The 26,166-nt window shown below is 40.1% G+C and overlaps 1 protein-coding gene across 4 annotated transcripts in view; it reads left to right on the plus strand.

The window, feature by feature from the left end:
• Positions 1-26,166, plus strand: part of LOC119659567 — an 89,513-nt gene that overhangs the window by 48,899 nt on the left and 14,448 nt on the right. For 3 of the 4 annotated variants that reach the window (XM_038067716.1, XM_038067719.1, XM_038067718.1), the window contains exons 4-5: positions 23,430-23,660; positions 23,747-23,841. In XM_038067716.1, the coding sequence (XP_037923644.1) occupies positions 23,430-23,660; positions 23,747-23,841 (326 nt within the window). The remainder of the gene's footprint in view (positions 1-23,429; positions 23,661-23,746; positions 23,842-26,166) is intronic. The other variant, XM_038067720.1, reaches the window with a different exon arrangement.

The raw sequence follows: 26,166 nt of genomic DNA on the forward strand, positions 1-26,166 counted from the left end.
ATTGTGTTGTAAAATGCTGAGTGTTTGCATAACAGCACTGACCTCTTAATCATGTTTTGAGGTAATCGTGGGTCGGCAAATGAGAATAAGAAAGTAGGTTAAGGTAGGTCTAGAATAAGCATACGAAAATATAAGCGCCAGTCGATTTGTAAAAGCGAACCCGAAAGGTAGGGAAAGTTTAAGTAGTCTAGAGTAACGAAAACGTAAGTGTAAGTGTAATTTAAGTATAATAACTAATAAAATTTGATTAGCAACGGAACTAAAGAGTTTGAGTGTAAAAAAAAGTGAACAGTGAAAGTGGAGGTCACGACAGATTGCAAAACCTCCCGCGAGTCTTTTGTTTAAAGACCAGATACGAATATGCTAGGTAAAGCCTGGTGCTGAGCAGCTTTGGCCAGGAAACTACCGTAGAAGTTTACCATACCCAAGAATCTTTTAAGGCCTTTGATTGTCTTTGGCAGTGGAAAGCTGGTGGTCGCTCGCACTTTGGCTGGGTCGGGTTGTATGCAGTGGAGATGATGGAATGGCCTAGGAATTTCACCTACACTTTTCAAAGTTAAGAATTACACCGTTGTTTAGAAGGCGTTGAAAAATGTATTCGAGATGTGCCAAATGGTCGAACTCGGTGGAAGATGCGACCAGAATATCATCCAAGCAGACGAAACAGAAGTCCAAATTTTGCAGTACAGAGTGAATGAATTTCTGGATGTTTTCGGCCCCATTGTAGAGATGAAAAGTCATCCGTGTAAACTCGAAGAGTCTGAAAGATGTGAAAATTACTATCTTTGGAATATCTTCGAGAGCTACAGGGGTTTGATAGTAGGTTTTGGCAAGATTCAAGGTCGAGAAAACACTACAGTTTGCTAAATAATGCACAAAGTCTTGGCTGGGGTACCGGTCTGGAATCGTCTGAACATTTAGGCGTCTATAATCTTCAAAAATCGCCATTCGCCATTGGACTTGGGGACCAGATAGATTAGAGATGACCAACTGATTATACCCTAATTAAGTAGCTGTTTACCATCTTTTCGCGCAACGGCGAGCTTCTCTGATGGTAAAGGATGCACTTTTGAGAAGATTGGGGTGCCAGTAGTGTTGATGTGGTGGTTGTCATCATGCTTTACTGGCTAGGAGATACTACATTCTGTAGTAATGTTGCGATATTTTTGGAGGAGTGCGCGAATGCGTGGGACGGCAACATCCTCAACAATGTCTCCAAGAGTGTTGTTCGAGCAGGTTGAAATTTTTCCTGACCACCCAAGTGAGGTTATGTGGTCTATCAAGGACCTATGCAGCATATCCAACAGGAGCCCACAGTGATACAGGAAGTCTCCGCATAATACGAATGAAGCGCCGGGAAAAAGTCCTACGCAAGCCAAGACTCACGTCTATTTGCCTATAGCCGCAAGTAGTGATGGATTTGGAGTTTGCTGCCGCTAATTTCAGCTACACACGCATATGTACAATGGGCGTCAGCGAGACCATTTCTTTTTTTCAGTTCCACCACGTCGGTGGCCTTGTGCAACACCACCGCGACAACTCTAGTATGGCCTACATGCCCTTCGGTAGTCGATGAAGCTACAAGGACTTCAGTAGCTTAGATCCAATTTTGTCTGCACCTTGCTGCTTCATCTCCCGAAGAAGCCAACTTGGTGTAGTTTTTAATTTTTTTTGCGAGTTATAGGGAGAAGATCATCTAAACGAATGAGCTAATAACTATAGATAAATACTTAGGAAAATACAACATTGTCTCCTTCGCCCAAAATCAACGCAACATTCTGGACGACAAAGAGGAATGTTGATAACCTTCGCCTGCGGCTTTTCTTTGAGTAGCTTCTTTTCCTTTTATGTCAATGCGTATTTTTTCTCTTTTCTTCTTGGATCTTTTGAGACGAGTTCGAATACGATGTACTGGAGCGTCCGGTCGACAAGTGGAATGATGACGCGTTCACTAGCGTTCATTCTTCCATTGGTAATTTTGATGACTTCATCCAGAGTCACGAATGAAGTTTCCAGGAAAGTTAACCCAAGGGCCAATTTTACAATTTGTGCACCTTGGCTAACTGTAGGTATCGGTTCCATCCTGGTACCACTCGAATACAGGAAACAGCGCCAGTAATATTATGCTTCTTTGTATGAATGGGGTTAGGAATATTAAGTTCATTCTCGTATCGTCGACGGAGCCCTCTTTTTTGGGTTAAACACCACTTTTTTGATAAACTTCCAAACCAAAAAATAGGGGTTCGTCCATAAGAGAGAAAGTAAGTTGCCTCCCAAGTGGTCCGGTCCGTCATCAAGTGGATGTGGATTCAGGACCCTCTGCTGCCCATGGAGCAATTTTTCGGAAGCCTTACTACTATCCTTATTCTTATCCCACTTGCTATACGTCCTTTCCTTTGGACGGAAAACACTTCTTTCAATATGTGTGTACGTTTCAAAAGTGCTTGCGAATTGAGCATAGTCGCCAAAGCAAATTCATTCCTTCAATTAATAAAAAGGTCGCATTAAATGCATAGTTACTGCTAATCTGCTATCAATTTGAAAAAGAATCCTAGCCTGCAGAGGCAGTTTTTGCTCATGTATCTCGTCCATAACTACTACTTACACGCTTAGGTAACCCTTTTAACTTATTTGTCTTATAAAGCCAGCTGAAAAGTGTTCTCTTCTAAGGCCTGGCGAAGTAGCCATGGCACTTAGTTCTTTTTTCCTGTCTTCTGTCTCCTTCGTCAATCATCCCTTGTGGCCCTGATAATGGAGTCTGTCTATTTCAGGCGGAAGGTAAACAAGATGCAGTACCACAAAAACTTCCAGTAGGATTTGTCTCTCGCTATTCGTTAAACTGCTGGAATTGTTATCAAATATCATCTAAGGTACCACCTTCCGGATTCGTTTCCCTCTGGAGTCTAGCTGATGTACGCCCCATATAGGAGCCCTAGCATTACAATCATCACCTACCATGATTTGCCTATCCGTGGCATGCTCCAGAGTATCAGGCGGACGTCGAAAGTCCGGCATCTTCTCATTTGGCGTCAGGTAAACGCTAAAAAACTATATCCCTAAACAACGAATCCAGGCAAACCCTTCCTTTGGCCTTGGACAAGAAAACGAAGTCGAACGTCGTCCCGAACTTAGATGGGAACGATACCCGATAAGTCGAGATGCATGAAACCGGGTCTAGAGCTGCCTTTATATCCTCAGCGAGCTGCGTTGGCAGTTAGTGAGCGGTTGCACTTTGGTGCATGTTAATTTATAAAATGCGGATCATGCTGCGCCCCCCTAGCCCTTTCCAATTCCGTCCTAAAGATCTGGCACTGCCCTGACCCCGCAGTGTGTGCAACGCTCTCACCTGGTGCGCTACGATCTCTGCAGAGAACACATCTTTCGCTTTCATTACAGGCCTCGGTGATAAGTGTGACCGCATCTGCGGCATGCAGCCCTCCTGTCGGGTCCTTTTCAAGTTGCTGACGTGTGTCCATAGTCCACCTGTAGCACTTGTTAGGGATTATTCACATTCGTTGCCTGCCTACTACCCATCCAATTTTGATTTTCACGCTGCTAAGGATATATTGCTCGGAGACTTCCACCATGGGATTTTTGTATCGAGCATTTACAGAGGTGATACCTATCGAGTCATTGTTTACCTCTGGGTATTCACATTTTATAGCCTTCTCCACATCGACCTTTTCTGTGAGGCAGTCGACATCACGGATTTCTAGAGAGCCTATTGGCTCTAGACTAGAAACGAGAGCCTTCTCCCACAGTAACCTCTCGACAGCTTCACAGAACGTTCTCGTGTTAGTCGTCTTCGAGCCTAGTTTGACGAGGACTTCCGCAAATGGCTTACCTTCCGTCGGATTAATGAGCTGAGTTGACATTTTCATTTTCTTGTCTTTTCTGTTACTGGCTTTTGGTTTGTAGCCTACTTGTCTTTGGACAGACGCATCCCTGGTGGTGTAACCAGTTGTTTACTTTTATCCTTTTTCGCCTTCTTTTTTTGGGTCCTGGAAACAACGTTGATCAAGTCTCCTTCAGGCACATCTTCCTCTTTCCGCTATCTCCCCAGTTTGCTTTGCAGTGTGCTAACTGTTTCATCAGTCCGTTTGTGATGTCTTTGCTGATATTCCTCCGGAGGAAAGTTGCCGACCGCATATACTTCACGCTGCTGTACTTGAGTTCGTAAGGAGGCAAAATTGATTGATTTTACAGACGATTTGGCGGTAGTGGTAGTTGCGAAGTACTCCGAGAACGTGGAACTTTATGGAAGTGAAACCCTTCATGCCATCAAATCAAATGGTTCAACTGAACCTGGCGAGTGAAAAGACGGAGACGGTCCGTATTATCAATCGTGAGAAAAACGACATGGTAAAAATCCGGGTTGGTAATCCGGAGGTCGTTTTAAGATCAATCATTAGATACCTGGGGGTAATATTTGATGCAAAGTTGGGCAGCTGACGGCTGCTTATGGTGGGGTGTTGGAGTACATCATGCTATACGCGGCACCTGTACAACACGTTGAAGCAGAGATAGGTGAGTTTGACATTCCGATCAACTGCGGAACTGATTCGCTTGGACTTCTAGCGAATAAGACGCCCTGTTTGAACCAGAAAAGGGGTTAGAATCGGGCCGATATGACTACAGACTTCCGAAAAGCTACAACGGAGAAGCTTGAGGAAGAAGTAATTAAAGGTCTATAACTTGCTTCCGTGTTCTTTACTCAGTGAAAAAGATCGAGAGTTTTGAGAAATGTCGTGGTATAGGGAGGACGGTCAGTGGCATAAAAGTCTGCCCTAGATTGCAAGGGCAAGAATTTATAATACCTTTGTTGGGTATATTGAGTACAAGAGTATCTAATGTGGTTCTGCACAAACATATGGGTTCTCGAAATCTTAATGTATATTATTAAAAGAAAGGAAAAACGTAATGCATGTTCGCTTTCAATTCTTGCGACTTGTTAATGAAGAAGAAGTCCAAGGAAATCATGGGGCAATGCACATGATATACATGAGGCCTTCACCTTACGGGGAATTTTCTTTTTAATTTTTGCTGGTATACATACAAGTGAACAGAGTAGTTTGGAATATCGCTTCGATTGCACAGTAGAGAGAAGATAAAGTCATTTACCTGGAATAACAAATTGGAATGGAAATGACTTTAAAGATTATTTTATTTCTAAAATTTGTTGGAAATGTAAGCCAGAATTGGTTTTATATGAAGGCCATCTTCTTTGGCAAATATGCTTTAATTCAGACATATTTAAGTAGAAACATATAATACCCACAATTTCAGGAAGAATTCCACGCGCCATTAAACTGTTTACCAATTTCCATTCCCCGTTGTACTGGTTGCAGTTAGTAATGACGACAAGATCATTAAATATCAAGTAGAATTAATGATCAATTGTACATACACTTGTAGTTGGTGAATTTTTCATAATTTCAACTAGTGGAATATGCTACCACGCACGATTTTTAACTCTCTTACTCTCCAGTGTTAAGACGGGGCTTGACCTTCTCAAGTACGTTAAGCTCAGATCAGTAGCAAATATCTTTGCATTTATATACACATTATACGACATTAATAAATTGTTATCCATTCCAAAGTTATGTATTTCCTTGTTTCATGTATAATTTGATGATCCGAAAGATATATAAAATCTCGTCAAGTTCGATTGTTTACCCGAGAAATCCGTAATGTGATATTCAATCTAAATACTAATTACTTTGGCACTGATGTGTGTCGTATGTTTTGTTTGGAATAATAATTTGAAAGTACATATAGACATCGTTTACATTTGTTCATACATATTGACCATGTATGTACCATGACTTTGTAGGTGAGGTGGTCGTAAACTATTCGAGTTGGAAATTATGGGTGGCTAGCTATTATCATAGTAATTAAATTCGTTGAAATTTGAATGATTTGCACGAAATATGTCGTAATAAATCTAGCAGCTGCTAAACTATAAGAAATAAATGAGCTTGAATAATGTTCTCACGTATTAACATTTAAAACCATTCATTAAATTGCGGACTGTAATTACAGTAAATATAAAAATTAACTTGGTGCAGCTTTATTGAGTTGTATTATTCAGAAATGCACACTGTTCTGGGTAACTATGTACGCGGGAAGTACTTTTCCGTTTTGAAAAAATACTGCAAGATAGTCTTAACTTCCAATTAAATTTGTTTAGATGCAAGTTTACTGAAAACTCTGAAGTATGTGGTTAAAATTTTATACTATTTTCAGTTTTATGATTATCTTTACAGTCCCAAAGCACCAGGCGAGTCAAATCCTCGGTTCCTGGTAAATTTCCATAGGAGATAAGTGAATTTTCATAAAACCGCCAAGAAAAATTATTTTCAATTCACTCCTTGTATTACATGATGATCATCTGAAACAAAAGACTTAAGCGAGTAACTCGAAAATCTTTTTTACTCGTATTCTAAACATGTTTGAATTTCCTTGATTTTATTATGCAGTTATTTTCAGAACATGTACGTTATCTGCTTAACGTTTGTAGAATTGAAATATCTGAAAAAATTTTCCGCACCGACAATGGTTTCATCCAGGACTACGTGACTTCTCAGGTGCCGCCACTTTGGTAGTGTTTTCAGCAGTTCGATTCCAGTTAACGAATGAATCGCAATTGGCTTTTATAATTTAGAGAACATGCCAGCTGTGAATTACATCAGTGATGAAAATACTCCCATAAAAAGGGAGAAACTTTGCCCTATGACCTATATATTTTGGGCGACTTTTTCTCAGGATAACTTCTTGCATTTCTTACCATTGCAGAAATAGATAGTTCAAAGTCAGTTCAAAAGTCAGTCTGCGGGCACCTTCAGAGAGATATTGACTTCATTAGTTCCAAGAAAGAAATCATTTTCATTATTTGCTCCCAAAATCATTCATATAACGAACATCTACAATAAAAGATTTAAGCCAGAAACCCGAAAGTGCTTATTCTTATTCTAAGTATGTTGAAACTTTTCCGATTTTATTATGTAGCAAATTCAAAGGAATATACGTCATTACCGTAACGTCTGTAGAATTCACTATGATTTGTGATTGATTGATTCTATGCTGCCGCACGTTTATATTGACTAAAATATCGTCTTTCAACGAGTCATCAATTATTCATCTATTTTTTTCCCCCCAAGTTATTCTTGTGTCGTCAACAGTTTTTGGCATTTCCTTTTATTTGCGCTCCGGGAAATATACATATGTACATATACATTTCTTTTGAGAATAAAACGTGAGACAGAATAAAGACGCCCGTTTTGAATTTTATATTTTATGCCAGGAGACGAAATTCAAGGCCATAATTTTTGGTAATTGTTCCGTGACCAGTTAATAGTTGTTTACTCGTTGAATGAAGATTCAAATTAGCTCTGCATATTATATTTTACGTAAATATCAGAAGTATTGAAGCGAAAAATTTATTTCCATCAATATTGTAACCACTTGATCAAGATCTGCCAAGCAATTGCGTCTCTTTGATTACGTCGTTTTACATTCCCACTCTGCAGCCTACGGGTTAAAGTCATCGGTTATATTTTCGGTTTTCGGCTCCTTATGTCATGCTGCGAAAAACGTCAGACTGAAACTTGACGGAACAAGAAAGCCGTGTCAATGTACCCTTTCTCCCATTCCTCTTTTGCCTATCCAAATTTGTTGAAAGCACCGTCGTTTGAAATACCTTTATTCTTGATGTTTTCCTCTGTTTTGCTAAAGCAGAGTTCCACTCTGGTATTTTACCCTTCCTTGGCGTATTGCCTCTAACCGCTGAGCCATCTGGACTGCATGTAGCTGTCCTAGCCAAAGTTCCTAGCGAATATAACTAGTCCAGTTTTCCTAGCATTCATCGTCACTCCGTTACGGGGGTACTAACTGTGAATTACCTTCAGAGCTGTCCGAAAACTTGCCAATAATTATTACGACTCAGTCGTCCACAATTACTTGTCCAAAGACATTTGCTCATTTGCTCCCTTTGGTCGGGACTATCCCTGTGAAATGATCCTCCAGTTTCCTAACAGACGTTGAACAATCTGTTGATCAGACTTGTGGGCAACTGAGTATTATTTACTTCCTGTTCGGATGCCGAACGTCGAAATCCTACGGCGATAATAACATCCTACAGGCTGGGCATCGCTAGCTCGGGGCATTTCTCTATGTACTATACCATGCGAAGGTCAAACTTTACGAGAAAGACGAGAAAGATGGTCTGTCGAGTTGGTGCGGGAGTTTTCTCAAATACACACAAGTGAATTTCAAGCAGAGGCACTGACGATACTGGTAGCCTGTTTATGGCTAAGGCATGATTTGTGCTCCAGCGTAACATAGCAATTTTGACCAACAACAAAGTGGCCATTAAGGCCTTGTATTCAACGGCAAAATTCTCCAAGCTGGTGGTTCAGTGCCGAATCGAGCTGAATAGTCTAGGCGGCACGCTCAAGGTCACCCTCCTCTGGGTTCCCAGTTAGAGGACCATTGAGGGGAATGGGCGGAATGGCGGGATGGCCAAGCGGCTCCCAACAGGCCACAGTCTCCGTCCCGATCGTGAGAGCTCTTGGGTCAAATGCACACAAGAGGATGGCGGCCTTCATAGGGCCATGATGCCAGACTGGGCATACCCCACAATTCGCATTGCCGAAGTTGCGGAGAAGAAGAAGAAACCCTCAGGCACTTTCTTTGCGAGAAATCTCTAATTGCATGGCGGGACATCTGCTTTCCGTCGTAAATGCAATGGTCTGGCTTCAGAAGTCTGCTGGACCCTATAACTTTTCTTACCACAACTGTCAGGGTTTGAGGAGGTTGTGGCGTCAAGATGGCTCATCACAGCGCAAATTGGGCTAGCCAGAGGGGCCACGGATACCCACCTACCTACTCACGACAGTTTTTTTCTCGACCGCCAGATTGTTAGGATCAAATTTAACCCATTCTGTAAAGATTTTGGTAAACTTTTCTGGTGCTCAAACTTAGCGGAACCCTCAACTTTACAACTCACTTCGACATCCAACTTAGTTCTTCTTGACCGTGTGATGGTCGAATTGGATGATCATCAACCTATCAATTTCTTGCCGTTAGGTCGGATCCAGGTTGTGTCACGGCTGCCTCTGCTAGGTTTTGTGCTTGCCCCTTTCGTGTAGGTTGATGACTTGAACAGTCTTAAATGATAGTGGTAAAACTGATACAGCCTTAATAGAAACACGGAAAAAAACATATAGATGTCCTAGACTCTACAAAAACGTGAACTAGAGACATGTCAAAATAATTACGACACAGTAAATATTCATTTGCCTGTGGTTATTGCAGTTATATCAAATTGTCAAATGTTGACTTTTGACTTTAATGCTGTGACTTTCGTCAGACGGTCAGTGAAATTACAATGAAGTGGTGGGTATATCTTCTTCCTTTAGTTGGAAGCGCTGATGATCACGTTTATCTACATAATACGCTGAGCAAGTTTTTGTAGTCTTTTATGAGAAATCGGACTAAAATTTTTATAATGTTGGCTCCAATCCAGGACAATTCCTAATTTTCATTGGATTATTAATTCATCTCGCCCGTAAACTTAATAGAGGTGGATCCGATTGCATATTTTCTTTCGGACTCTGCATTTTATGCTTTTGAGCTTGTTTTTGCTGACGAATATTTACAATTATTTGCTACATGTGTGAAGTTTCATCGAAAGAAAGTACAGTATATCAGCCATTTTATTGAAGAATTTCAAGGGACAGAATATCAACAGATCCTTTTCCAAGAGGAACAACCCCTCACGGGGGAATCACTACCTCTGTGATGCACCGACTCCCGTCTTGAAACTAATTAATTAGTTCGGATGGAGTTGGCGCCACCTATTTGCTGAGATGCACAGTAGTAGCTCTTCCCTGCTCCACCCTCTACTGGGGTTTGAATTGTTTATGGCGGAGTTTACAATTAATTTGACTCCATCCCGGTTTCCCGAAGGATTTCCTCTCATGCAAATTGTATGCGATTGCGCATCAAAAATTTTGCTACTAAGGAGGTTCATTTTCTAAGCTATGAAGGCATATCATTCAGACTTTTCATTTGTTTTAATGTAAAGAAATCGCTTGCCAAGTTTTCGATCTAAAATTTATTTGATAGGGATGAGATATGGACGCATTGACTAACTCCCAATGGTGAGGATTATTTAATCATGTCAATTTTTTGATAAAGAGGATTTAGGTTGGCAAAATATTTAAGGCATTCAGAGAGCCTACCTATCCTTTGAAACATGCCATAAACACAATATGACGTGTCGTTTAAGAAAGACTTTAGTCTGAAACAAAGCATTATGTGGAAAAGTAATTAAATTGAAAACCGCAAGCATTTGTGTATTTTGTTGTAATTGTACGTAGTGTATATATATTAAGAGTACCACTTCACTTTAATGCGATACTACTTTTTATTCTCAAGATATGTGGCATGTAGACAATTTTTGCATGTACTATAAATTCGTTAATAATAGTAAGATTGCCACCAAACTTTCCATCATCGTGATCAATATGTCATTGTAATTCTTCTGTCATTTGTGATTCTATAATGGAATTGAGAGTATTCTCTGAAGATTTACAAAATATTGTAGTATTATTATTAACTTTTTTAGCAGATATTGCCATTGAATGGAGAACATTTAGTTCCTGAGGTTGATATTTAACTCTGCATTTCCTGATCCCCCTAACCTTTCCTATGCCACCGACGTCAAATCAGGAATTGCTAATGAAGACCTTAAATTGTACACCCGCTTTTAAGTCAAATATATTTAAAGTAATGTGAACGAAATGCGTAGGTGGAATATATAGATGGTTTCAATATTTTGTCTATTTTTCGCGTCAAATTTCGGAGGAATACATGAGGACTGACAAGATCATTGTTTTGCACAGTAAGAGTTTTGACCACATTTATAATTAATGGCCTCAAAATAGTTATAGATTTGTATATCAGAACAGGTACAATGCTGTTTTAGCCTTTCATTTTTGGATTATGGAACAAACAGAGTTTGGATTATAGAACCTGAACAAGGTGAACAAACGAAAAGATGAATTTTCTTCTTTCATCGCTTCTTCCTTAGTTCAATTTTTTTGGTATTCTTTTATCTAAGTTTAATCGCTTTTGCACCATTTAATGGTTTACTATTTTGCACCAGTAGAGCCATATTCTATATTTCAATAGAATAGGTATAAGTTGAAAACACTCCGACTACTACCCGACCTGGCCACGTTAGTTCCAAGAATGTTCGAATTCTCTCCAACATTATCCAAGCCTCTGAAACGAAAGACTTAAGCAAGAAACCCGAGAATTGTGTTTTCATCGTTAGTATTGTGTTGTTATGATTTATGAGATATGTATCTTTATACGTTTTTTATTAACTGGAATAAAGTCAGAGAAGTGCGAGAAGCGTAATTCAAATGGGAAATATTTGGTTTATTTTTTTTTTCGTGCAAAAATTTGAGTACTCACTGCGCACATGAAGTTCAAAATAAAGCACCAAACATACATATACTTGCTGTTTTGCAAGGAGACAATATGAATGGCTACGTGATTGATGGTGGTGTGATTGTGTCAATATTTTTTGTTTTGATTTAAGTTCCAATACTATCTGTTCCCTTTTGTATATATTTTTTTATACGTATATTCTTGTTTACTCTCTCGAGAGTTGTATACCAATTTGCTTATTATATTCACTCTCCTGTTGTCCTGTAAATAGTAAATACCCTGCTGTAAGACAAACATAATGATATAGATATATTTATGACCCGAAATTAGAATTCAACTGGCAACGAGGATCACAATTTAGGTACGTACGGGACATGGACATTTTAATCTTATTTTGGCAACTTTTTGTCACTTTGTTGTGATATAATTTATCCTAATTGTATCTCACAAGCTCCATACTTTTATAACTGGGTAGGTAGGTAAGTATCAGTGGCCGCTCCGAGGAGCCCAATTAGCGCTTTGGTGCGCCGTTTTGATGCCACAAACTCCTAAGACCGTGACTGTTGTTATGGGAACAGGGAGACATAGTCCAGCCGGTTCGAAACTTCAGAGCCAGCCCGTAGCATTCACGAAGGAAAGCAGCTCTTCCACCCTGCAGCTAGAAATCTCTCTGAGGTCCCCAAAGAATGGTTAACCCAATGTCCGCAGTCTGACTCTAGCCAGAGCTAGGCAATCGCAGAGAAAGTGCATGAGGGTTTCCCTTCCTTCTCCGCGGCTTCGGCAATGCGTGTTGTAGGGTATGCCGAACCTAGCGGCATGGTCCCCTATGGGCCAGTGCCCCGTGCAGACCGCCGTAATCTTGAGTGCAAAACCTTGATGTCCACTTGGCTGTCGGTCAGAATGGCTATGTTACGCTTGGGGCTCGAATCACGCTCCAGCCATCGACAGACTTCCAATATCGCCAGTACTTCCGCCTGAAATACATTGGCGAAACCTGGGAGACAATACGACTTGGATACACCGTGTGTATTCGAGAAAACTCCCGCGCCGACTCCATAGGCCATCTTTGATCCGTCCGTAAAGAATACTGTATCATAGTCTTACAACACGCCGCCGGTCTTCCACTTTGCCCTGGTTGGAAGGTCCACAGCAATGTTTCTTATGAATTTCAGCTTGTGTGTGACATAGTCCGTGGGGGATGCCCAGATTTCCCGAGGTATTTCATCTAGGATGTGGCTGTGGCCATAGGACTTCGCTGCCCAGCATCCGGACCCACGTAGTCTGACGGCACTGCACGCTGCAACGTATTTAATGTGGAGGTCTAGGGGGAGGAGATGCAGGAGTATCTCAGAGCCCCAGTAGCACCTGCATACGCGGTTTTTTGAATCCTATTAAGCTTCTTTCTATTGTAGTTTTTCTTTAAAGCCTGTCACCATACAATAGAGCCGTACGTTAGGATCTGACGCACTACAGCGGTGTACATCCAGAGAACCATCCTCGGCCGAAGACCGCATTTCTTTGCAAAGGTTTTCTTTCAGGCATAGAAGGCTACACAGGCCTTCTTAACCCTTAGTTCTATGTTCAATCTCCAATTTATCTTAGGATCCAGGATTACACCCAGATAATTTACATTAGAGGAAAGAACCAATCTTTGTTCATTCAGCCGTGGTAGATGGAATTCAGGTATCCTTGCCTTGGTGGTGAATAGCATCAGTTGCGTTTTGGTTGGGTTTATGCTGAGTCCGCATCTTCCAGCCCACCGGCACACCTTTCGCAACGCTCCTTCCATGATGTCACTCATTATGGACAGAAACATCCCTGATACTAATATCACCAAGTCGTCGGCATACGCCACCACCTTCACCCCGCTGCTGTCCAATGTACGTAAAATTTTATCCATTACTATTAACCAGAGCACCGGTCAGATGGCGCCACCTGGGGCGTTCTGGTCAAGTGGTTGCCTCCCAGATCCAACTGGATTATCCTGGTACTCAGCATGAATATAATGCAATGCCTGAGATACCCTTCCAATCCAATACCGGTCAAGGCTTCCTTGATGGCGTTGGTACTGACGTTGTTTAAAGCTCCCTCTATATCCAAGACGGCAGCTAGGGTATACTGCTTGTACTGGAGCGACCGCTCAACCGTGCCAATTACCTCATGGAGGGCGGTTTCTGTGGATTTTCCTTTGAGGTAGGCATGCTGAGAGAAAGGCGTTCTCTCCATAATCGTCCTTAAGTGAATGTCCAGGACGCGTTCTAGGGTCTTCAGCACGAAAGAGGTCAGACTGATTGGTCGAAAGTCCTTCGCGGACTTATGACCGCGCCTGCGGTACGTATCCTAAACAGATGCAGCTCCGGTAAATCTCAACAAGCCACGGCGCAACCCTTTCTTGCTGCTTTTGTAGCATGACTGGCATTATGCCATCTGGGCTTGGAGATTTGTATGCGGAGAAGCTGTTTATAGCCCAGCCGATCCTATCCTCGGTAATTACCGATTTGATAGTCTTACACAGCTGGGGATGCCGCAAACCCTCCAAGCAAGGTTGTGACTCACCTTCCTCCTTGCTGGAGGGAAAGTACGTTTGAACCAGCAGCTGCAAGGTTTCGCTAGAAGATTCCGTCCAGGATGGGCTCTTATGTTCTTTCGACAGAATCTTATTGAGCCTTGCGGATTCACTTGTGCTTTCGATGTTCTGACAATAGTCCAGCCAAGACCGCCTATTGGCGGTCCTGTTGGCCGACTTGTACTTCTTCCGGCAGTCCGTGTATGGCTGCCAGTATTTTTGCCTGTAGCAGATGTTGAAAAGTTCTCTGGTCAGCTTCCTGAGGCTAGAGAAATCTTCATTCCACCACGGTGGCAGGGTCTTTTCACTGCACTTACTAGGGCACGAGACTTTAAAGGCAGTATCGAATGCCTCCTCCAGAGTCCCGACGTTCGTCTGTCGTGCCAATCTTACCAATTTGCGCACCGGAGAGTTTGTTTTTAATTACCTGACCAAACTTTCTCCAGTCGATCCTCCTGGGATCTTTAAAGGGTTTGGAGACCTCTGCGGCGAGATTTAGACTGGAGAGTATCCAACTGTGATTAGAGAAGGATCTCTGGTCAGACACTCTCCAGTCCTCCACCCTAAAAATCCCATTGTCGGTTATTAGGATGATATCAAGGACCTCCTCCCAATCATCACAGTTCTCCGAGCAGGGGAAATGGAAGGTTGGTGTACTGCCCCTTTTACACACCGATAGATTTGAAGTAATAATAAAATAAAGGAATGGCTCACCTCTTTCTTTGATTTCGGAGCTGCCCCAAAGCGTATGCCTTGCATTAGCATCGCAGTTATCAACAGGTTGGCTTTCTTCGTTGCTATGGTGTTCGTCAAATGTTGTAGTTCTTTTGGCGGAGCTGATCGGTCATGAGCCATGTAAGTCGAGGAAATATACATGTTCTCTATCCCCGCCTGCTCCAGCTTAACCACGACTAGGTCGCTGGAACCTAGGTCCGGGCACAGGAAAGCGTGCAGACTCCTCTGAATTCAATTGTTTTCGTATAGTTTCTGATATTGGTTTTATCAGAAAGTTAGGGACATATGGTTCATTTCAAGCAAATTTTCCGTAGGTACTGCTCCTTTCTTCCTTAATTTGTGAATTTCCCAACTTGAGAAAAGCTTGAAAGTCGCTTGGAGTAAAAAATTGGAACATCACTTGCTGAAACTTTGTTGAGATTTTTAGATATTCTTGTTAAATGATTATTCCAAACATCTGGCAATTAACTAAGGAAGGAACAATAACTTTTTTTAAGGGAGATAAGTTTGCAAATATTTCAACGCAGTTTGAGGTCAGTAACACTACAGTGATGTATTCTTCCTTTGAGAGGTCATAATTTTTGTTTTAATTGCCTTTCCTGGGATGGGTATAATTCATATTAAATATTACAAGAAACTGCTATACTACCGTTATAGCAATTTACTCAACATCTTGTATAAGTTTTTTGTGCTCCACGCTAAAATGCAGACAATAATTTGCTGTGTTCCTTTTTTTAAAAAAACTGTTTTGTTCTAACATATTATCTATCTTTTCTGGTGACACTTTTTAATAATTACTTCGGGGCATACATGTTTCTATGAAAATTTACCGTATGACAGTTAAAGAATTCATCTAACTTTCTCTAACATGTTAAAAGAAATTCAATGCTAAGAAGTATACTACATATCTCAAAAAAACATAGAAGTTCTTTGCCCTGAAAAGAAACGGGCATAATTTATAAATAATTTATATATCATACATACCAAGAAAAATATCCGTGGAATGTATTCTTAAGAATTATACCATTACGGCCAACCCAACAGAGGCCAGACTTCGAAAAAGTTTTTCAAAAATATCTTAAATCTATTTGTTCTTTTATAATTGACTGGTGCTGTTACTATTTGTAAATTTGAACTAACTATTCAAGCATAGTAAGAGGGATAACTAACATTCTGCCTAACTAATTACTATTCGTTCTAGATATTTGTGTGGTTTATTTGTTTTCTTCGACGTTTTTGACCGTTGCTATTGTTTGAATTGTGTTTCTAGGAAAGCTTACGTAGTTTAAAAAAGAGTGTGGACATTATTCAAATTACTTTAAATGAGTTTACTTGAATACCTGGAGGATTCTGAGTGTTTTGAAGAAGAGCGTTGGATAGTTATCAATATCTAAGATTTTATTGTTAAATTGTTTATTACAAAAGAAAGGGGATGACAAAAGCAAGCATCGAAAAATTCGCCAATGAAACTCTGAAAAGTTCTTCTGGTTATGTAAAGAATGGAAACTAAATGGAAATCTATGAGATTCTTATGTACGAGAATGTTCTGTAGATTGGTTGTGGTTGCAATAGTAATTATCTTACAAAATCTCCAGGAAATTATATGGTTTAATTAACTCTCACGTGTCGCGCGCCGCCGTCGTCCGTAAAACGAAAGATTTAGGCGAGTATCCCGATTTTAAATTTGTAACTTATTTTATTCAAATACGTGTTTATATCTGTATTTACATCTGTGTACTGTATGTACTGCCTTTTTCTATCCTTCATCCGAATGGTAAAGTAGCTTCCGCTGTCGGAAGTTTTCGAAGATTATATTTAATATATATTTTGGCGTTCGTACCGCGACGAGCGCTTCGATGATATGCTTCCATCTAGCAGAATTAAACGTATTCCTGACGTCGAGAGTCACCAGTGCGCAGTTCTGCAAGGTAAATTGCCTATTTAATAAATAACCGCCACTATCAATTATTGGAGATAGCCGCATATAGATAACCCTCTCGAGGACCTTGCCTATTGTCTTTTACCTGTCTTCGGGATCAATACAAGCTTTTATATTTTCCACTCTGTGTGAAATGATCCTTCTTTTAGGAGTCGATCAATGCCGGGGGTTGCGGCATCCCGAACCCTTTTCACTGCGTCCAAGACTTCGTCTGTGGTTGTTAGAGGGATGTTCTCGATATGCATTGGCATCATTGGGCAAGTAGTTTCCGGATGTTGGGGGGATAATGTGGAAACTATCTCCTTCAATAATCTGGGGCACATAATAGGAGGGGACCTTTTGTCTTAGATACCCGACTTGTACGCGTCTCTCCATAAATCGGAGTCTGCCTCATCACAAGGCCAATAAGCAATAATTTTTACTTCTCCTGATGGCCTACTGCAACTTTTTGTGTGACTGTTTTATTCTAGAATTCTAGATACCCTTGGTCATACTTTCGCGTGTTTCTTCGGCGTTAACTTCACCTTCTGGACTTCAGGCATTCCATACGGCACTTCGCTATTTCAACGTTCCATCAGTAGTTAGCGTTGCGCTTCCGACAGTGTGCACGTCGTGATATGGAAGCGTCACACGCTCGGTATAGCTGCTGTGATGCTGTTTCTATGGCCATTTCAGTGAACTCAGTGCTCGAATGTAATACCTCCAGCAATATATCCCTGTCAAGTGCTCTTGATGACCAACCTGTTTCTCGTTTCTTCAGGTGAGGATTTATTGTTCTGGGTCCCATATCGATAGTAATGTATATGACCTGGTGGTCGCTAGTCTTATATTCTTCGCTAACATGCCAGTTTAGATGCTTGACTAGCGAATCACTTACCAAAGAAAGATTCACGACGGAGCCTGGTTCGCCACGCCTAAAAGTGTTTACGTTGCCGATATTTACCAGGGTGACGTTTAGGCACGAGAAAACTTCGAGTAAGATTCTTGCCCTTTCATTTGTTTCCCGGTTTCCCAACTCGATTGCCCAAGTGTTGAAGCCGCCAGGAATAATTTTTAGGGTTGTTATCTTTGGCGTTTCTTGCTAGTCTATCTAGCATGTTGCAGTGTTCTGATACCGTCATACTTGGACCAGCTTAACAGCTGTAAATGTAGAGGTTATCGATTTTAACTCTCACAAAATCGTGTTGGCGATGCTACATTGCTTACTGCACGAGTCGATTACCTCAATCCCACACCGCAGCCTTTTCATTTATGTCTGTTTCCCGCGTTAGCAACTTCGTGCTGTTAGCAATGTTCAGTCTCGGCCACCAGACGATGCATGCATACACCAAAATGGGTTTTATTATGGGTGTATACATCCAGTATATCCGTGTTGGTAGAAGTTCCCAGGTTTTACCTACGCATTCCTACAGCACCAGAGCAATCTGCAGGATTTCTGATATTGTTCCTGGATATGGTGCTTCCACGTTAATTTGGAGTCGAAATGTACTCCTAAATACTTGACTGTTTGTGCCAGCTGGATTTCCGCCTCTGCTAAGGTGGGTAGCGTATAGCTGCCCCACCTGATGTTTCTAGTGAACATAACCAGTCCAGAATTCCTAGCGGAGGCACCAACTGTGGTTTTCATGCAGGGTTGCATTCAAGCGGTCACATACTGTGTCCGCAAACGGTAATTATTACGGCTAGGTCGTCCGCAAATGCTTGCACGAAGAATTGTTGTTCTCCAGGAGCCACATCATGGTATCCGTTACCAAGAGCCATAACAGTAGAGAGAACCCCTCCCTGTGGGCAGCCCCTGAGACATTCTGCTCCTATAGACTTCTGGCCGACCAATATGTAGATTTTCCTCCACGCTAGCATGTGAAGGATCCAACTGTTTTGCAGCGGTTCGATTAATAATAATAATAATCGTTGGCGCAACAATCCATATTGGATCAGGGCCTTGAAGTGTCTTAGAGCACTTCATTCAAGACCGTAACGGTACACTAGGAGGCAATGTGGTCAGCATTGCGCTCGCAATGCTGCGGTTCGATTCCCGCATCATAAATTGCCGCGAATGAGGCATAATTGAAGGCTCCTTCCTAAGGCGTATTCTTTTTCGGACATCGCCTTTTCAATTTGTGCCATGAGTTCATGGAATGCTGTCTCCGTGGATTTGCTTTTCTGGTAGGCGTGTTGTTTGTGGTGAAGTGGCCATTTAGGAATGTGTGTATCCCTTATGAACCGATCTACTAGTCTTTCTTGTCCTTTTATTAGAAAGGACATTAGACTGATCGGTTGGAAGCTTTTTGCGTCTGTGTAGGTGCGTTTCCCTGATTTGGGAATAAATATCGCCTTTACATCACGACACTTAATCGGAATATAAGCATGTGATAGGCATGCACCATATATATTCCGAATATGTAGACCCAGAGCATCCATTCTCTCTATTACTAGGGCAGGGATGATGCCATCCGGACCTGCAGACTTATGACTATGGAATGAGTTAAATGCCCATTTTACTCGCTCCAGTGATTTTTGCATGCCAGATTCCAGTCTCTCGGTAGAGGGTTGTATCCACCTTTTGGCCCCGACATTAAATTTTGGATGCTGCCTGCAAAGAGCACTTCAAACAAATGGTTTGCCGTTTCTTCATCGCTTTTTGTGTACTTGCCGTTCTGTAAACGTAAATAACCCAGTTTCTGGCTACGTTCTTTAACCAGAATCCGTTTCAGCGTTGAGGTTGCTCCAAGAGAGTTCTTCGCAAAAGCGTCTCCATGATGATCATTTAGCTGATTTTATGGTCTTCTTTAGAGCCTTCTGTGCCTCTTTAAAGCGAATCCAGCTAGTGGCTGAATCACACTTCAGAGTACGATTGAGGAGCATCCTTGTCATTCTCCTCTGTTTTGCCAAATCCGATGTTTCAAACTTCTTTGCCATCTTGAGTGGACAGCTTTCTCCGAAAACTTCTCTCATGCTAGTTGTGATCATCTGGGTTGTCTTCTCAATTCAAGCAATGGATTTGATGCGCTTCCCCGGGAATCTTTTCGATATTAGTTTTGACATTGGTTGCAAAGGGGTGGAGTCTGGAAGGGGGCAATTACTTTAGATTTGATTTAAATTTTGAAAATTTACTGCAACCCCCCTTAAGTTCATCCTAGATCCGAAAATTTTGCAATATCATAGAATAGAATTTGATAGGAAGTATCATACATTATTATAGACAATTTCGCACGGATCGTTAGGGTCACGGTTGGAGAAATAAAAATAATATTATTCTGGGTTTATATTCCAAGATTTGCTATATAAATAAAATCAATATAGTTCGCCCTTCTCTACTTCTGTCCCTCACGAATCATTCTCGCTAGACTTATCATTTTCAGTGTCATATACTAAAGGACTCCATCATAGTGAAGTTCCCTTTCCTTTATATCATGGACAATACAAAAATATGAATATAAACTTATGTATTCGTGCAAACACATTGAGAATTAGCATTAGTCAATGAATTCAGTCAGATAATATTAACATTTGCGTGAGTTAAGAATGTACACATCATCTTTATTCATTTTTAAAATTTGCAAATTAAAACCATATTTTTCATCTGGAATTATTATACGATGTTCGCGGAAAATTAAAAGTTTAGCGAGATCATTCTTCATTTACACAATTGATTATTAATTTTCCATAATATGTATTTTTCAGTAAACATAAATTAAATTAATAGCATTTTTGCCTGGAGAAGTAAACACTTAAGTCTGCATAAATGTATTTGATTCTTCATGTTCTTAAGAAGATACTTTTTTCATGACTGCATAAAAAAGAATCATGTCGGTCTCATCTGCATAGATTTTCATGAATGGAATTTTGATTTTGATGAATGAGTTTGATTAACTGATATTCTAATTAATGCAACAGTTTGTTGAATGTTGCGTGTATCTTCTTCACGTATTCATGTTTATAAATACATTGTTGATGTCATTATTCCAGGCCGGCGGCGATAAATTTCGTATGCATAAGATATTATTCAGTGCGATTGCGCGCAAGGGCATTTGGGTGGGTTTATGACACAGTTGGCTTAACATCTACAGAAATTCTTGTAAATGGATACATACGTGCTATACATAATGCACATGTAGATAGGTTTTTTAGCAAACTATGAACTTAAAAAATTATGTCTAGTAGCACACTTTCAATGCTCACTTGACTCGATAAATTTACTTGAGATGAGAACGTTCAAGGTCATATAGTTTGGTATAAAAGTGTTATAGCTCTGGTTGAATTGTTTAAATTAAACACATTTGACATAAACTGTTATTAACATGTATATGCGTGAAAAATAAGTTTATTTGATGTTTTCAGGAAAATAAATCAGAAAGATTGATTTATAGTTTAGATTAGGTTGAAGATGTTCAAGTATTTATGTTTGAGCAGAATATAATGCATAATAATGAATCAAGTTTTAAGGAGACGGTTTTGATTTATAATAATCGCAATGGTATTTATCTTATATATTATTGTTTGGGTTTTGAAAAAATGCAGACTATTATCATAAATACTTCGGAAAAGAGAAAAAATCAGGTCTTTGAATTTCAAAATTAATATTCCAATAATATCAATATTAAAGACGCGCTAGAAATATTATTTTAGAATTATATTTGATGGCTTCTGATTCTTTTCATAAGTAAATTGACTAATTTATAAACCACCCAATATCATTATGCTCACACCGTTCTAAATCATATAATGATTCATTTCTTTCATGAACTATAAAATTAAATCATTATCAGAGCAATGACTCCCAAGAAAACCCATCAAAATCTCATCAATGGCACAAACGGATGTCCAAATTGCCTATTAAAACCATTCAAATAATTTGTTCTTACACTATATGAATGTAACCAACCGCAAATTTAACATCTACCGCACAAAGCCACGTAATTCTGCGAAAGTCTTCTGCCCGACGAATATTTAATAAAAATGTCACGAATTCAAACAATATGAACTCAAGTATGAGAAAAAAACACGTTCGTCTTCTGTTTACCATCCCAAATGGAAAAAAGAAATAACAATAATAATATTCATAATTAATGCAAATTTAGTTGTAAACATGCAAATAAAAGCTTTTTTCTGCGCTGTTGCACTTTCGCTTTCAGTCAGTTTCATTTGAAGTTTTTCTTTCACTCAAATTGGGTGCATGGAGCGGATCAATAAATCAAACAAAATTCATTAAAGATTTATCTAATTTAGTTACGGAGAAAAAGTAAAAATGTTAATGGTGCATAATGGTCTTGAGATAGTTTTCAAATGGATGCAAAGTAACGGCAGAACGTTTATGTGACTGCAATCAGATACGATTGGGGCGCTATCCTTGAGCGCTGATGCAATTTTCCTTACCATGGAATGGTGAATGAATAAGTTGGTCACATAATTGGGGAGGTCGCATAATAATACTGCATAAAAAGCTGATCAAACCGATTAACATTTAAATATTGAAGCGTATTATAAAAGATATTAAGGAGACTAAGGCGCCAATACTCATAATGACAAATCTTCTTGGTGATGTCAAGGCGACTTGATGAACTCCAGGGAAAAAGAAGAGCAAACAAACAAGCTGGTCCAAACTAAAGTCATCTGTACAAAGAAGACATTCAGTAACCAACCCTTTATACATATCTATAAAACGAAATTGCTCTTTAATATTCCCAATATTCATACTGAAAGGAATGAAGTTGCCTTGGCTCTATGATTGGGCAGAAAGAACCGAACTCAGCACACAAGCCAGAGAATTACACAAGCTCAAAAGACTGTCTTACGTGTGTTTCAGTAGGGCAATGAGGACATGCCCAACGGCATCCCTGCAGGCTTCTCTGTGATTAACCCCTCTCCATCTGTACATACAGATGAAGGCAAGGAGGGCAATATTCAGGATGGTTAGGAGTATCAGTAGGGCGAGGAGCTGCCTAAACCGAAGGAAGGTTGATATTCTTTCTAGACGGTATCCCGAATTACTGATACCAAGGGATAACATGACAACGAGGTTTCACTTTGCTAAGAAGTTTGAAACACATGGAAGCAACAAGGTAAACTGGGAAAGCGTGGCTGCGACATACGGCTTAAATCAGCAACTGATTACACTGACTGATCCCTCATAGCAGAGGCAGCGCCAATGCCGGTGTTATTGGTCAAAACAAAAAATGTACTTCGAGCCAATGGGCAGGTACACTAGCATATTCCAGACAGATGTGCCTCCTTTAATCTCCAAGGGAACTAGAGGGGGAGGAACATTGCTATTCTCACGGTCTGGATAGTTGGAAGGCAACGAGGCTGCGGACTTACTAGCCAAGAAGGGAGCAGGAACGCCTTTACACGGGATAACTTTTGTGGTTAATTAGTTTCAGGCTTAGCAATGCCTATGTCTAGTGCTCTGCCAACGAAATTTTTTGACAGGAGCCTCGTAAATTAAAATTCATGCCGTTCATGCCTACAATTTTTAGATCTGATTCTCTGTGGTGAAGTTAGCGTCGCTACCAGCTAGGACGTTTAGGTTTTTTGTTTTGTAGGCCTGTAAGGGATGAAGACCGTGAGAAAGGTAAGTGTAGCTAAAATTCTGAATGTTAATCAGGAAGGAACTGAAATGGTAATAATCAATTACGGATATATAGTAGTCTGACACCGATTTATTTATGTTTTTCTTTGCCCTTCTTCTTTTCTTCACCATATAATCCAAAATATATCTTTTCTTTTCAGGAATCCTTCCAGAAGCCCTAAGAACCAAATGCAGTCGATGCTGGCCTAATCAAAAAGAGGGTGCCCTCAAAGTAATTACAAAACTGTACTACGACTATCCCAAACAATATCTAGCTCTTAGAGAACGCTGGGATCCAACCGGCGAATATCATCGCAGATTTGAAGAATATTTAAGAGATCATCAGTTCAATGTTATCAGTGGAAATGGACTTGATGGTGATATTAACAGGGGTGAGTGCTTGAAATTGGTTTTCCTTTACAGTTTTATAGTGTGATGTCTATTTGTTTTTGTCCTACTTTTATTTGTTCTTGTGTAGGTGATCAAAGTCAAATCACTGAACAGGTTAGTCCACCAGATCCATCACGACGACCAGTACAAGTCACACCACAAATTCAATCTACAACATCGAGAGTAATATTTTCTCTTTTATTTTCTTTGGTTTATGGTGATGGTTGCTTGTTGCTTTCTATCACTTTCTTAACAATTTGCATCTTGTTTGCATGTTATCCTAATTGTGGTGGTATTTTTAAGACGCTTTTACTGTATCCTTCCATTTCCCTATTATTACTGTGCTGTAAATATTTTAAAGGCTTTAAAAATTCAAGCGTTCCCGCATTATTTCAAACCATGTAGGAAATCTTTAAAAAAGTGCAGCTTTGCGAAAGTTGCACCACAAGTTTATAGTTTTGTAATTTCCTATCATTTGACTGAATTCGCGTCTAAATTAAAGCGACCTAGAAGGACGGTATGATGGCGCTGTGTCTATTTCTGCGGATGGGGTTTACTTCTTGCTTCATGCGATTTAGATAAGTCTCAACACGAAGTAAAGCCATTCAGATACTTTAAAATTAAAACTATTAAAATTGTAAAAACTTTCTGTGCAAAGTTATTTACTAAAAAGGAAGAAAAAGTAAAAAAAGTTAAATAAAAGAAAAAAGGTAAAAATCATGTAGTCCCCCATCAAAAAACCTACAACTCTCAAGAACGCTTACTCTTGGTGATCCCTTTCAGCCACTCTTCAGTTAATTAGACTTAGCAACTGTTAACGAAATATGAAAATTTGGTCTATATTATTGTGAAATTTTAGCCCTACTGGGAAAAATTTGGAATTTCTGAATGACTTGCTAAAATATGGTATGATATTATTATTAATCTTATTTGAGTGGATAGTCTAGCTATCACGCACACCTAGGTTTAACGTGGACCCATCGTCCTGATTTTGCTCAGGGTCTTTTACTGACCCTGATTTATTTTATGTACATATATTTTAAGTCGTAACTTCTTTATTTTTCATTTAAATTGGAAATAGTTTTAATCGAAGTCATTCCTTTGATACTTTGGGTGACAATATTTTGTGCAAATAAATGTCCACCTACTTTTCGCATATATGAGGAGCCTCTCAACCTCGGTCAAAAACTGCCAAATCACAACATGTGTAGGGTTTCAGAAACTGCTTATTTCCTCTGGCAACAGCTTCAGTGTTTTCGAGTAACTCCAGTAAGATAGACAGACTCTCTCTCTGCCCCGAGCGAGAGCATTGCTAACCGTATTGCATCCTAGTGTGCCGTAACGGTTATGAAGTGTTTTGAAATGCTTAAAGGCCTTAATTGGAATTTATTTGTTACTATTATTTTTATTATTGTAATCATAACACTTTTCCGACTGCCGAATGGCGTGGCCGAGGATTTAGTTCTTATTGGAGGCATCATTGAGCAGCATGTGGTTGTCATTCATTTTCTAACAGTGTCAGTCCAGCGTACTCCGAAAATAGGTGTTGACGAAGGCTAGGAACCACGCTACTCCCATATAGCAACACTGCAAAAACATTAACACAGAACAGTTTCAACTTGATCTTGGTCCAGTGTCCAGATTTTTAACAAGGCAGCGAGAGCGGATCTAGTATTGCTAATACGTCGAACAACAACAGAACTAGGATTCCTAGAACTCTACTTGCCTGCCTTTCATATTCCAGAACCATTTGACCAAGGTCCATCACTTGGTGAGAGAACAAGCAGATGTCATCAGCGTAGCCTGGGTGTGTGAAGCAACTCTGCTTTGGACGTCAAAGCCTTTTGAAATTGTCCCTTGATATAGCACGAGATGTTTTGCACCATAATTTGCCGCTCTGATAATAACTATTAGTTTTTTCGGTATGATGTTCCTGCGTAGAGGACTCTCGATACACTCCCTATCCACGCTCTCGAAAGTTTTCTCGAAATTGATGAAGAGCATAGAGTGTTGATGTGGCCGATGCTGGAGGATGAAGAGCAGAAAGCAGCCTGCTATCTGTCGATCAAGCTTTCGATATGTTACATTCCAGAATTATTTTAGTTACTACGCAGATAACCGTCCAATTGTTGCGTGGAATTCTAACGATCATTTCTTTCTTCTACTCTTTGGGAAAGATCTCCGATTGACAGGATTTTGGTACGAGTAGAAGTAAAAGACCTACAGAATCTGAAGGTGTAGGAATGAATAACTCTGCGGGGAGACCGTCAAGTCCAGCACCTTTACTCTGTTTGAGTGCACTGATGGTCGAGATGATTTCTTTTCTGTTTGGAAGAGCAGTCCGTATCCATACGTTGCAATAACTGGGCAGCCAACTCCTAAATCTACTGGTGGTCGCAAAATGCTCAATGTGGTGTTTCGTACTATGTCCGTTAGTTGAAACCCAACTGACCTTAATGCCATCAACGGGGGGCAGTGGAAGTTGTAGAAACCCGAAAACTTCCTACC

Source organism: Hermetia illucens, chromosome 6 (assembly GCF_905115235.1).
Source record: "Hermetia illucens chromosome 6, iHerIll2.2.curated.20191125, whole genome shotgun sequence".
In the NCBI taxonomy this organism is placed as follows: Eukaryota; Metazoa; Arthropoda; class Insecta; order Diptera; family Stratiomyidae; genus Hermetia; species Hermetia illucens.